This window comes from Leucopleurus acutus (genome assembly GCF_964270905.1).
Source record: "Leucopleurus acutus genome assembly, chromosome: 7".
Lineage (NCBI taxonomy): Eukaryota > Metazoa > Chordata > Mammalia > Artiodactyla > Delphinidae > Leucopleurus > Leucopleurus acutus.
In genome coordinates this window covers 66,759,191-66,773,295 of record NC_139150.1, presented here as the reverse complement: position 1 = coordinate 66,773,295, position 14,105 = coordinate 66,759,191, and the positions used below count along the sequence as shown (strand labels likewise).

General features: G+C 40.2%; 1 protein-coding gene across 1 annotated transcript in view; it reads right to left on the bottom strand.

Moving 5' to 3' along the window:
- Positions 1-14,105, bottom strand: part of SH3GL2 (SH3 domain containing GRB2 like 2, endophilin A1) — a gene marked incomplete at its 5' end in the record, with an annotated part of 206,359 nt that overhangs the window by 37,270 nt on the left and 154,984 nt on the right. Inside the window, one exon of the mRNA XM_082843598.1 lies at positions 13,945-14,017. Coding sequence (XP_082699724.1) covers positions 13,945-14,017 — 73 coding nt within the window. The remainder of the gene's footprint in view (positions 1-13,944; positions 14,018-14,105) is intronic.

Below are 14,105 nucleotides of genomic sequence, written 5' to 3'. Positions count from 1 at the left end.
GATAAACAGCATTCATTCCATAAATAACGAGGGCACTATTTGTACATTAGGGATAATAAACAGGACAAAGTCCTTACTCCTGTGGACTTTATATTCTAGATGGGAGATGTCGATGATGGGTCGATTTTTTTTTTAAAAAATATATAAAATAGAGGACAATTTAACATGGTGACAGGATATTAGAAGGGGATATGAGAGTGGTAGGGAGAGGCTATTTCAGAAAGAGTGGCCAGGGAAGGACTCCATGGGGAGGTGGAGTGACAAGAAAGCACAGCCATAATGGGAGCTAGGAGAAGAGTATTCCAGGCAGAGGAACTTCCTGTGCAAAGACCCTGAGGCAGAAACAAGCTGAGCACGGCTGAGGATCAGCAACAAATAAAAACACCTTATAAAAGGAAATATTGTGATAAGTACAATAAAAGGTGAGAACAGGCTCTTTGACTACAATGTACAAACAGCAATCCTACACTCAGGCCACCTGCATTTTAGGGGCAGAGACAAGCCACACCTTACCAAGTAAATACAGAATAAAAGTTTAAGCAGTAACAAGTGCCACGAAGGAAAACAAAACAGGGAAATGGCTTAGAGGGTGGTGTTTTAAACAAGATGGTTGGAAAAGCCACACAAATAAGGTGACATTAGAGCAGAGACCTGAGTGAAGACCTGGGGGATACCTGGAGCCAAGTGGTTCAGGCAGACGGCCTGGCACAGTCCCAGGAATGAGGGTGCTGTGTGGGTGAGAGGAGCAATGGGAAGGCCAGGGACACTGGTACAGACGGAGGGAGACTTGTAGGATTTCAGGAAATGAAGTCAGGTCATCGGACCTTGAGCGCTTTCAATGTTATTCTAAATGGGGAACCACTGGAGAGATTTATGGAGGGGACTCAAGTCAAGGTGTCATGAGGTCAGTGGAGTGGACCTGATGAGACAGGGGGCCAGAGTATTTAAGCTGAGGTAGGAAGGATGACTAAGAAGGCAGGGGGTGACCTGCCAGGGCAGTTGGGGCACTTCAGGGAGAGGAAAGAGCCAGTGCCAAGTAATCTTCTGTAATCCGTCCTTATGCATTTTCATTACTTTTCAGTGTCAGGATTTAGAAAAGCAAAAGCCCTTGCTATTAGACGCAGTACAAATCCCTTATTCTTTAAGTAAAGGATGGATATATTCATTCGTGCACTTATTCAACAGACATACTGAGGGCAAACAATGCACCAGGCACAATGCTAAGAGCCCTGAAAGACAAGAAGATGAACACGACCCAGGTCCTGTCCTCCACGAAATACAGCAAAGACAGTGCTTTGGAGGCAAGTATTTGAGACATGAATGCCGAACGATATATGCATTGATCTTCAGCTCTGTTGCCACCAAATATCTTATTTATGCGTCTTTGGAAGGGGCTGATTAAGAGGGCAGCCCATGAGAAAGAAATATAATAATTTTGATGTAATAGCTTTTCAGGGATTAATGAGATATTTTAAAATTAATAGAGCTAACTTTTATTTCTACAGGCAACATTCCACAAATGGGATTTTAAATTATTATTAAGAAGTTCTGAATAGACATTTAATGATCCTGACTTAATGTCCCAATCTCAGGCATGTGGAGAACCTCAGACTGTGCAGGCATTCAAGTGAAAAGCATTTCTTTAGAAAACCAAACCTTGACGCACGATGTTTTTCATGTTTAAACTGCTTTTTATCCACACATTGTGGAAGTTTATATAGAATGATGACATCATGATCAGAATAACTTTTCAGTGCCAACTAAAAAGGTCTCTGTCATCACCACTCTGATAAGGCTGGGAAGGCAACAGCCAGCCAATCCCACCATGCCTACAGTTCTATGTCAGGGGAAGGTCTCCACTACAGTGCCATGAAATGGATTTGCAGAATGCTGAAAGAAATGGACCAAAAAACAACTTAAAGATATCCTGAACCAAAAATCAAGAGTCCATTTTTCTACTGAAAAAATCAACCATCAATATAAATAAACCAAGAAGCTAAACATCAAACACAAAGCAAAATATAATACAGAGCTAGAATGGCAAACTATCTAGTCCTGTGCTGTCCATTATGGGAATCAATGGTCACATGGGGCTACTGAGCATTTGAAATGTGGCTAGTCCAAACAGATAAGTACTGTATGTATAAAACGTACACCAAACTTCAAAACTTAGTATAAGAAAAAAAATGTAAAATTTATCAATGATTTTTAACATCAGTTAAAATTTTGAATATACAGGATTAAATATTATTAAAATCAATTTTACCTTTTTCTAAAATTTTTAAATTTAATTTCATTTATTTTATATACAGCAGGTTCTTATTAGTCATCAATTTTATACACATCAGTGTATACATGTCAATCCCAATCGCCCAATTCTATTGATTTGAGTCTTCTCCCTCTTTTTCTTGATGAGTCTGGCTAATGGTTTATCAATTTTGTTTATCTTCCCAAAGAACCAGCTTTTAGTTTTACTGATCTTTGCTATTGTTTTCTTTGTTTCTATTTCATTTATATTTGCTCTTATCTTTATGATTTCTTTCCTTCTACTAACTTTGGGTTTTGTTTGTTCTTCTTTCTCTAGTTCCTTTAGGTGTAAGGTTAGATTGTTTATTTGAGATTTTTCTTGTTTCTTGAGGTAGGCTTGTGCAGCTATAAACTTCTCTCTTACAACTGCTTTTGCTGCATCCCATAGGTTTTGAATCGTCATGTTTTCATTGTCATTTGTCTCTAGGTATTTTTTGATTTCCTCTTTGATTTCTTCAGTGATCTCTTGGTTATTTAGTAACGTGCTGTTTAGCCTCCATGTGTTTGTGTTTGTTATGCTTTTTTCCCTGTAATTCATTTCTAATCTCATAACGTTGTGGTCAGAAACGATGATTGCTATGATTTCAATTTTCTTAAATTTACTGAGGCTTCATTTGTGACCCAAGATATGATCTATCCTGGAGAATGTTCCGTGCGCACTTGAGAAGAAAGTGTAGTCTGCTGTTTTTGGATGAAATTCCTATAAATATCAATTAAATCTATCTGGTCTACTGTGTCACTTAAAGCTTCTGTTTCCTTATTTATTTTCATTTTCAATGACTTGTCCATTGGTGTAAGTGAGATGTTGAACTCTCCCACTATCATTTTGTTACTGTCGATTTCCTCTTTTATAGCTGTTAGCAGTTGCCTTATATATTGAGGTGCTCCGATGTTGGGTGTATATATACTTATAATTATCATATCTTCTTCTTGGATTGATCTCTTGATCATTATGTAGTGTCCTTCCTTGTCTCTGGTAACATTCTTTATTTGAAAGTCTATTTTCTCTGATATGAGAATTGCTACTCCAGCCTTCTTTTGATTTCCATTTGCATGGAATATCTTTTTCCATCCCCTCACTTTCAGTCTGTATGCGTCCCTAGGTCTGAAGTGGGTCTCTTGTAGACAGCATATATATGGGTCTTGTTTTTCTATCCATTCAGCAAGCCTGTGTCTTTTGGTTGGAGCATTTAATCCATTCACATTTAAGGTAATTATCGATATGTATGTTCCTATGACCATTTTATTATTTGTTTTGGGTTTGTTTTTGTAGGTCCTTTTCTTCTCTTGTGTTTCCCACTTAGAGGAGTTCCTTTAGCATTTGTGGTAGAGCTGGTTTGGTGGTGCTGAATTCTCTTAGCTCTTGCTTGTCTGTAAAGCTTTTGACTTCTCCACTGAATCTGAATGAGATCCTTTCTGGGTAGAGTAGTCTTGGTTGTAGGTTCTTCCCTTTCATCACTTTAAGTATATCATGCCACTCCCCTCTGGCTTGTAAAGTTTCTGCTGAGAAATCAGCTGTTAACCTTATGGGAGTTCCCCTGTATGTTATTTGTTGTTTTCCCTTGCTGCTTTCTTCTTTTCTTTTAATTTTTTTAACATCTTTATTAGAGTATAATTGCTTTACAATGGTGTGTCAGGTTCTGCTTTATAACAAAGTGAATCAGTTATACATATACATACATCCCCATATCTCTTCCTTCTTGCATCTCCCTCCCTCCCACCCTCCCTATGCCAACCTCCAGGTGGTCACAAAGCACCTAGCTGATCTGCCTGCATTATGCAGCTGCTTCCCACTAGCTATCTATTTTACATTTGGTAGTGTATATGCCACTCTCTCACTTTGTCCCAGCTTACCCTTCCCCCTCCCTGTATCCTCAAGTACATTCTCTAGTAGGTCTGCGTCTTTATTCCCGTCTTGCCCCTAGGTTCTTCTGACCATTTTTTTTTTTTAGATTCCATATATATGTGTTAGCATACAGTATTTATTTTTCTCTTTCTGACTTACTTCACTCTATGAAAGACTCTAGGTCCATCCAGCTCACTACAAATAACTCACTTTTGTTCCTTTTTATGGCTGAGTAATATTCCATTGTATATATGTGCCACATCTTCTTTATCCATTCATCCGATGATGGACACTTAGGTTGTTTCCATCTCTGGGCTATTGTAAATAGAGCGGCAACGAACATTTTGGTACATGACTCTTTTTGAATTATGGTTTTCTCAGGGTATATGCCCAGTAGTGGGATTGCTGGGACGTATAGTAGTTCTATTTTAAGTTTTTTAAGGAACCTCCATACTGTTCTCCATAGGGGCTGTATCAATTTACATTCCCATCAACAGTGCAAGTGGGTTCCCTTTTCTCCACACCCTCTCCAGTATTTACTGTTTGTTGATTTTTTGATGATGGCCATTCTAACTGGTGTGAGATGATATCTCACGGTAGTTTTGATTTGCATTTCTCTAATGATTAATGATGTTGAGCATTCTTTCATGTGTTTATTGGCAATCTGTATATCTTCTTTGGAGAAATGTCTATTTAGGTCTTCTGCGCATTTTTGGATTGGGTTGTTTGTTTTCTTGATATTGAGCTGCATGAGTTGATTGTAAATTTTGGAGATTAATCCTTTGTCAGTTGCTTCATTTGCAAATATTTTCTCTCATTCTGAGGGTTGTCTTTTTGTCTTGTTTATGGTGTCCTTTGCTGTGCAAAAGCTTTTAAGTTTCATTAGGTCCTATTTCTTTAATTTTGTTTTTATTTCCATTTCTCTAGGAGGTGGGTCAAAAAGGATCTTGCTGTGATTTATATCATAGAATGTTCTGCCTGTTTTCCTCTAAGAGTTTGATGGTGTTGCGCCTTGCATTTAGGTCTTTAATCCATTTTGAGTTTATTTTTGTGTATGGTGTTAGGAAATGTTCTAATTTCATTATTTTACATGTAGCTGTCCAGTTTTCCCAGCACCACTTACTGAAGGGGCTGTCTTTTCTCCACTGTATATTCTTGCCTCCTTTATCAAAGATAAGGTGACCATATGTGCGTGGGTTTATCTCTGGGCTTTCTATCCTGTTCCATTAATCTATATTTCTGTATTTTTGTACCAGTACAATACTGTCTTGATTACTGTAGCTTTGTAGTAGAGTCTGAAGTCAGGGAGCCTGATTCCTCCAGCTCCGTTTTTCTTTCTCAAGAATGCCTTGGCTATTCGGGGTCTTTTGTGTCTCCATACAAATTGTGAAATTTTTTGTTCTAGTTCCGTGAAAAATGCCAGTGGTAGTTTGATAGGGATTGCATTGAATCTGTAGATTGATTTGGGTAGTAAAGTCATTTTCACAATGTTGATTCTTCCAATCCAAGAACATGGTATATCTCTCCATCTATTTGTATCACCTTTACTTTCTTTCATCAGTGTCTTACAGTTTTCTGTGTACAGGTCTTTTGTCTCCTTAGGTAGGTTTATTCCTAGATATTTTATTCTTTTTTTTGCAGTGGTAAATCGCAGAGTTTTCTTAATTTCACTTTCAGATTTTTCATCATTAGTGTATAGGAATGCAAGAGATTTCTGTACCTTAATTTTGTATCCTGCTACTTTACTGAATGCATTGATTAGCTCTAGTAGTTTTCTGGTAGCATCTTTAGGAATCTGTATGTATAGTATCATGTCACCTGCAAACAGTTGCTATCGTTTCCTTCATTTCTTTTTCATTTATTTCTCATCTGATCTTTATGATTTCTTTCCTTCTGCTATCTTTAGGGTTTTCTTGTTCTTCTTTCTCTAATTGCTTTAGGTATAAGGTTAGGTTGTTTGAGATGTTTCTTGTTTCTTAAGGTGGGGTTGTATAGCTATAAACTTCCCTCTTAGAACTGCTTTTGCTGCATCCTATAGGTTTTGGGTCGTTGTGTTTTCATTGTCATTTATTTCTTGGTATTTTTTTATTTCCTCTTTGATTTCTTCAGTGATCTCTTGGTTATTAAGTAGTGTGTTGTTTAGCCTCCATGTGTTTGTATTTCTTACATATATTTTCCTGTAATTGATAGCTGGTCTCATAGCGTTGTTGTCAGAAAAGATACTTGATACGACTTCAATTTCCTTAAGTTTACCAATGCTTGATTTGTGACCCAAGATATGATCTTTCCTGGAGAATGTCCCATCAGCACTTGAGAAGAAAGTGTATTCTGTTGTTTTTGGATGGAATGTCCTATATATATCAATTAAGTCCATCTTGTTTAATGTATCATTTAAAGCTTGTGTTTCCTTATTAATTTTTATTTTGGATGATCTCTCCATTGGTGAAAGTGGTGTATTAAAGTCCCCTGCTATGATTGTGTTACTGTCGATTTCCCCTTTTATGGCTGTTAGTATTTGCCTTATGTATTAAGGTGCTCCTATGCTGGGTGCATAAATATTCACAATTGTTATATCTTCCTCTTGGATTGATCCCTTGATCATTATGTAGTGTCCTTCTTTGTCTCTAGTAATAGTCTTTGTTTTAAAGTCTGTTTTGTCTGATATTAGAATTGCTACTCCAGCTTTCGTTTGATTTCCATTTGCATGGAATATCTTTTTCCATCCCCTCCCTTTCAGTCTGTATGTGTCCCTAGGTCTGAAGTGGGTCTCTTATAGACAGCATTTATACAGGTCTTGTTTTTGTATCCATTCAGCCAGTCTATGTCTTTTGGTTGGAGCATTTAATCCATTTACATTTAAGGTAATTATCGATATGTATGTTCCTATCACCATTTTCTTAATTGTTTTGGGATTATTATTGTAGGTCTTTTCCTTCTCTTGTGTTTCCTGCCTAGATAAGTTCCTTTAGCATTTGTCATAAAGCTGGTTTGGTGGTTCTGAATTCTCCTAGCTTTTGCTTGTCTGTAAAGCTTTTAATGTCTCCGTCAAATCTGAATGAGATCCTTGCTGGGTAGAGTAATCTTGGTTGTAGGTTTTTCTCCTTCATCACTCTAAATATGTCCTGCCACTCCCTTCTGGCTTGCAGAGTTTGTGCTGAAAGATCAGCTGTTAACCTTATGGGGATTTCCTTATGTGTTACTTGCTGTTTTTCCCTTGCTGCTTTTAATATTTGTTCTTTGTATTTGATTTTTGATAGTTTGATTAATATGTGTCTTACGTGTTTGTCCTTGGATTTATCCTGTATGGGACTCTCTGTGCTTCGTGGACATGATTATCTATTTCCTTTCCCATATTAGGGAAGTTTTCAACTATAATCTCTTCAAATATTTTCTCAGTCCCTTCCCTATTCTCTTCTTCTTCTGGGACCCCTATAATTCGAATGTTGGTGTGTTTAAAATGTCCCAGAGGTCTCTTAGGCTGTCTTCATTTCTTTTCATTCTTTTTTCGTTATTCTGTTCTGCAGCAGTGAATTCCCCCATTCCCTCTTCCAGGTCACTTATCCGTTCTTCTGCCTCAATTATTCTGCTATTGGTTCCTTCTAGTGTAGTTTTCATTTCAGTTATTATATTGTTCATCTCTGTTTGTTTTTTCTTTAATTCTTCTAGGTCTTTGTTAAACATTTCTTGCATCTTCTCGATCTTTGCCTCCATTCTTTTTCCGAGGTTGTGGATCATCTTCACTATCATTATTCTGAATTCTCTTTCTGGAAGGTTGCCCATCTCCACTTCATTTAGTTGTTTTTCTGGGGTTTTATCTTGTTCCTTCATGTGGTACATAGTCCTCTGCCTTTTCATCTTGTCTATCTTTCTGTGAATGTGGTTTTTGTTCCACAGCCTGCAGGATTGTAGTTCATCTTGCTTCTTCTCTACCTTTCTTTTTTACTTTCGTTAATATAGCTACTAGAAAATTCAAAATTACACATGTGCCTTGCTACTTATTTCTATTGGACATTGCTGATTTATTTCTTAAATTTTTTTTTTTTTTTTTTTTTTTGGCGGTACGTGGGCCTCTCACTGCTGTGGCCTCTCCCGTTGCGGAGCACAGGCCCCGGACGCACAGGCTCAGCGGCCGTGGCTCGCGGGCCCAGCCGCTCCGTGGCATGTGGGATCTTCCCGGACCGGGGCACGAACCTGTGTCCCCTGCATCGGCAGGCGGACTCTCAACCACTGCGCCACCAGGGAAGCCCATTGCTGATTTATTTGCTGATTTATTTTCCCCCCACAAGCATCAGAATACTCATATAAGAAGACTGATTCGGGGTTTCCCTGGTGGCACAGTGGTTAAGAATCTGCCTGCCAATGCAGGGGACACTGGTTTGAGCCCTGGTCCGGGAAGATCCCGTATGCCACAGAGCAACTAAGCCCGTGCACCACAACTACTGAGCCCACGCCCTAGAGCCAGCGAGCCACAACTACTGAGCCCATGTGCCACAACTACTGAAGCCCGTGTGCCATGAGCCCATGCTCCACAACAAGAGAAGCCACTGCAATGAGAAGCCCGCGCACCACAATGTGAAGAGTAGTCCCTGCTCGTTGCAACCAGGGAAAGCCTGCACACAGCAAGGAAGACCCAATGCAGCCAAAAATAAATAAATAAAATTTTAAAATTCATTAAAAAAAAAGAAAACTGATTTATATCTTCTCTGATGATCTTTGCTCTTAGATACCATGAGAATAGGGGCTCACAATCAGTAGAAGTACACAGGACTTCTCACATTCAAACTGTTTCTTATCTAAGCAGCTTGGAAATCTGTACTGGTTTATGTTGTTCCTGTCAGAATCATTTCACAGTCCAAGCTGAAAGACTTTATACAGCTCTCTGTTCTATGTCCTCGAAAGCCCTGCCTTTGCAGGCCACACCTGCAGGCCTGTGACCCCACTCACCCCTCCTCACTTCATCAGTTAGCTGGAATTTCCAGAAGGAATTAGCCATGAAGGCCTCTGTACAGCTCTCCTCAGAGTATACATACTTTATGCTGTTAGACTGTGAGGTCCCAAGGGGCAGGGGCCCAATCTTGGTTCTGTATCTATCCCCACTATATATAGAATTGCATAGGTCCTTGTATAAAAGTAAATGCATCTGATAAATGTTGGTTACATGGGTAGAGCTGATGGGTTAGGGGAAAGGAAGAGTTTCTCCTTCTCTCCTTTACATTATAGCAGTTTTATCACATTAGCCACTGGGTATCAACTGTGCTTCATAATCCACTTTTTCAAATATCCAAATGTCACGGGCTGCCTGGAACTGAGCTGGGGCCTGGGGGCATATGGGGGGATGGTGGGGAATAAGACAGGCAGAGCCCTGTCCTTACAGGGGAGGACAAACCAAAGCACACACACCACGCAATTTCAGTAAGTGTGGCATGTGCCACCAGGGAAAAGCAGCTGGGATCATGAGAGGGTAATTTTTTTTTTTTTTTTTTTTTTTTGTGGTACGTGGGCCTCTCACTGCTGTGGCCTCTCCCATTGTGGAGCACAGGCTCCAGACACGCAGGCTCAGCGGCCATGGCTCACAGGCCCAGCCGCTCCGCGGCATGTGGGATCTTCCTTGACCGGGGCACAAACCCGTGTCCTCTGCATCGGCAGGCGGACTCTCAACCACTGCGCCACCAGGGAAGCCCATGAGAGGGTCATTGACGGTGGAACCTAATGCAGTCAGGGCTTCAGGAAGGCTTCTTTCTAAATGACCTTGATGCTGGACCTGAGGAGACTGTTTGTCTGGCAAGGTAGAGGGGAAAGGGCAGGCTGACCATGTAGGGAGGGCCCTTTGAGCCTTGTTAAAAATGGTAAAACTTAATCCTAAAAGCAGTGAAAATCCATTGCAAGGGTTTTGTGCAAGATGATGACATGATCAGGTCTGCCTTTTAAAATATCACTCCGGAGGTGGGCAAGAGCAGATGGGGGTGCCTACACAGAGCACAGCTACAGATTCAAGAAAAGTAATCCAACTCTCTTTGGTCATCATTTCAACAGGAATTGAGTTTCAAGACTATACAGATGTGTATGCTCCATAACCACAAGATGTGAAAGCCAGAATGCATCCTAGAGTATGAATCAAATACAAGATACTCTCCAAGTACCCTCAAAGCATTCATTTCCACAGATCCTACTGGCCTGTCCAGGTAAATTTGTTACTTTGCATAAGCCCCTATCCTGACCCTGGCCAGATCTTGCTTATTCAGGACCAGAAACCAGTGATCCATATTGGTTGACCCAGTTTCTGGGGTCACAGAGAGGCTGAGTGGTCAAAGCATTTATCAAACAGCATGAGTTTGGGAATATTCTGCTCTTCTGTGCCCATGGACTGGGAGCCTGTGGGTGTTGGCTAGAATCTTGTGTCCCCTTCTCAAGGACACTTGCATTCTGAACAAGGGTACTGGATCAGCCACCTTTCAGGAGCTCTAGCCAGTGTCTGCTCTCAGGGCAAGAAATTCATGGAGGAACTAAGTCGTATCTATTATAAGCCAATTAAACACAAATTATCTAAATTCTGAAGAATGAGCATATGAAATTTTGTTTTACTCTGGACCCTTGTAGATGACACTTATTTGTATAAATATGTGCCCTGCCCACACATAACTGCTTTTCTGAAACCAACTTGTGATCGCCTGGTGACGGCCTTAATGGTTCTCTGTGGTGGCAGATGTTCATTCAATTTTTAAATAGCCAGAAAACCAATATGTTGGTAGCTAATAAGCACATTCAGGATTCTGTTAAAAATACGTCATTTCTAAAACTTCAAATCTCCCCCAATTATCTCCTCCTGCTATCTTTTTTATTAAAATAAAAACAAGGCTCAACCCCACAATTTGTTCCCTTTCTGGATTTCTGTCATATCCACTCTGAAAGTAAAGTACCCTTTGCACCTAAATGAAGAACCCATTCTTCTCAGAAGCAGGACTGTGCAATGGAAAGTTCCTGGGCTCAGGGGCATCAGACCTGGGTTCCAATCCTGGTTTCGTCCCTTCCTAGGTGTGTAACTTTGGGAAAGTTTCTTAAATTCTCTGGCCCTTGTTTTTTCCCCGAGGAAAATGAGGCTAGCCTACTGTATCAGTTTTCTAGGTCTGCCATAACAAATTGCCACAGATTGTATGGCTTAGAACAACAGAAATTTACTCTCTCACAGTTCAAGACACTTGAAATCAAGGTGTCAGTAGGGTTGGTTCTTTCTGAGGCTCTCTGGGAGAATCCTTCCTTGCCTCTTCCAGCTCTGGTGGCTCCCGGCATTCCTTGGTTTGTGGCAGCATCACTCTAATCTTGGCCTCTGTCTTCAGGTGGCCTTCTGCCCTGTGTCTCTCTGTGTTTTCTCTTCTTCTTATAAGGACACCAGTTGTTGGATTTAGGGCCCACTCTAACTCCAGAATGAGTTCGTCTCAAGATCATTAACGGATTACATCTCAAAAGATGTTATTTCCAAATAAAGTTACATTTGGAGGTTCTGGGTAGCCCTGGATTTTGAGGGACATCCTATTCAACACAGCATACCTCCATACACCTGAATTCCATTATACTCAGGAACACAGATGGGTCCCCACCAAAGATCTGTGTTCATGGATTTTTAGTTTCTTTGCTATACTATGAATTTTTCAACTGTGTTTTCTTTGTATAATCAGGAAAAAAACAGCTACTTTTAGAGAGAAGACAGTGTACATAACTAGCGACATAATGAAAATGCATTAGTGCTCAGTAAATACTATATTTTCCCTCTCCTTCCATACACTTAATATTAGTCCTACAGCATGGAAGCAATCTAAGTGTCCATCGACAGGTGAATGGATAAAAAAGATGTGGCACATATGTACAATGGAATATTAATCAGCCATAAAAAGAAACGAAATTGAGTTATTTGTAGTGAGGTGGATGGACCTAGAGTCTTTCATACAGAGTGAAGTAAGTCAGAAAGAGAAAAACAAATACTGCATGATAACACATATATATATGGAATCTAAAAAAAAAAAATGGTTCTGATGAACCTAAGGGCAGGACAGGAATAAAGACACAGACATAGAGAATGGACTTGAGGACACAGGGCGGGGGAAGGGTAAACTGTGCCAAAGTGAGAGAGTGGCACGGACATATATACACTACCAAATGTAAAACAGACAGCTAGTGGGAAGCAGCTGCATAGCACAGGGAGTTTGTGACCACCTAGAGGGGTGGGATAGGGAGGGTGGGAGGGAGACGCAAGAGGGAAGGGATATAGGGATATATGTATTTGTATAGCTGATTCACTTTGTTATACAGCAGAAACTAACACAACATTGTAAAGAAATTATACTCCAATAAAGATGTTAAAAAATATATATTAGCCCTACAACAGCAGGGCTAAGTAATCCTAGCACCATCCATGCGTAAATCCCAGGAAATGAGGGAGCACTCCAAGATTCTACTCAAAGACAAAGACAAAAACATCCTTCCCTAAACAATGACTTCTTACCGTGAGACTTGGGGTGAGCAGTTCTCTTTTCAAAACTGACCTATCACAGTTGTTTAAATACTTAGGAACAGGTGAAGATCTCTTAGATAAGAGATCCTTGAATCTCTGTGGAATACAGAGGTCATGAAGAAGGCTGCAAGCAAAAATTGGAAACTTCATTTTTGCTATTCGTTGCCTAATTTGCCAACAATTTGGTCTACTATCAGTTAAATGCCTGGTTCCTATGGCTTATCACTTACTTCAATATTTTCCTTCCTCACATAATCCCATCTCTGATGCAGTTTTTAAAAAAACTGAGAATGTTATTCCCACAGTTTAGCCTGAGCGAAAGCTGCAGCCAGCAGCAGCAGAAGGCAGTAGGGAGCTGGTCAGCACTGACTGTGCTTGTCTGCCTCCTCTTATCCCACGTATTTCCTTTTCTTATCTCTCACCCATTAACGCTCAGAATCCAAACACAGTGGGGCTGACACAGTGCCTGAACCATCTCCCCTAGGACCACCAAAGACACAGGAATCTCAACCTGAAACTCCCAGAGAAACTGGTCTCAAGAGACGCAGTTTTCCCAATATTCATACGTTTTACTTAAATATATTCAAACTTGCTTCAAGTTTCTATACTCTGCAGTTAGGAACTGCTACTCAGGAAGAGTGCTGAGGAGGTCTAGAGTATCAGCTGCTTTGCTGTTACACCTTGTGCTCTTTGAGATCACCCCACTTCTGCCGGATTCTCTTTTCAAGGTACAGCTCCATTATCTCTATTATAACTCCCTTCTCTTAAGAGTGTAACAGGTTAGCAAGAAAAGTGCTGATCTGTGATGTGCTTGGAGAAAAATCAGAACAAAGAACAACCTTCCAAAGACTTCAGTGATGCGTATGGACAGAAACCCTCTGTATTTCACAAAAACCATTCAACTTCCTACTTTTTCACACCTTTGGTGAATTACTATGTTTTATCTGAAAATTCTCCCAATTTACTTTCTTACAATCCCTTTCAAATGAGTGTTCAGTTCATAACAGCTTGCAGCTACCCTGACATCATGTGCCACCCACGCTGTCCACACAGTGCTGTTTGTTAACTACACTACAGTCAGATAAAATATCACAGGAGCCTCCAGTTACTTCAGTGTGAACCTAAAAAGTCCTCCCTTCCCGGTCGAAATGCTCCACCTGAAGCCATTGAACTTCCAGAAGGGAGGACAGAGCAAGCAGAAGCACACCAAACCTAGCCTGTCTACCAAGGAGAAACGAAAAGTTACCTGGAGGGATACCCCTGCAAGTATAAAACGAGCCCTTACCTGGATTGGGTTGAAGGTACTCAATTGTTTTAGTCATTATTTCCATCACAGCCCTGCTGGTGACGTCCACTTTCTGAAATGAGAAAATAAATATTCTAAATGATGCAAATTATTAGCTTTAGAAACGTAGTTTTTGCTTGAGTATATATACAACCACTGGT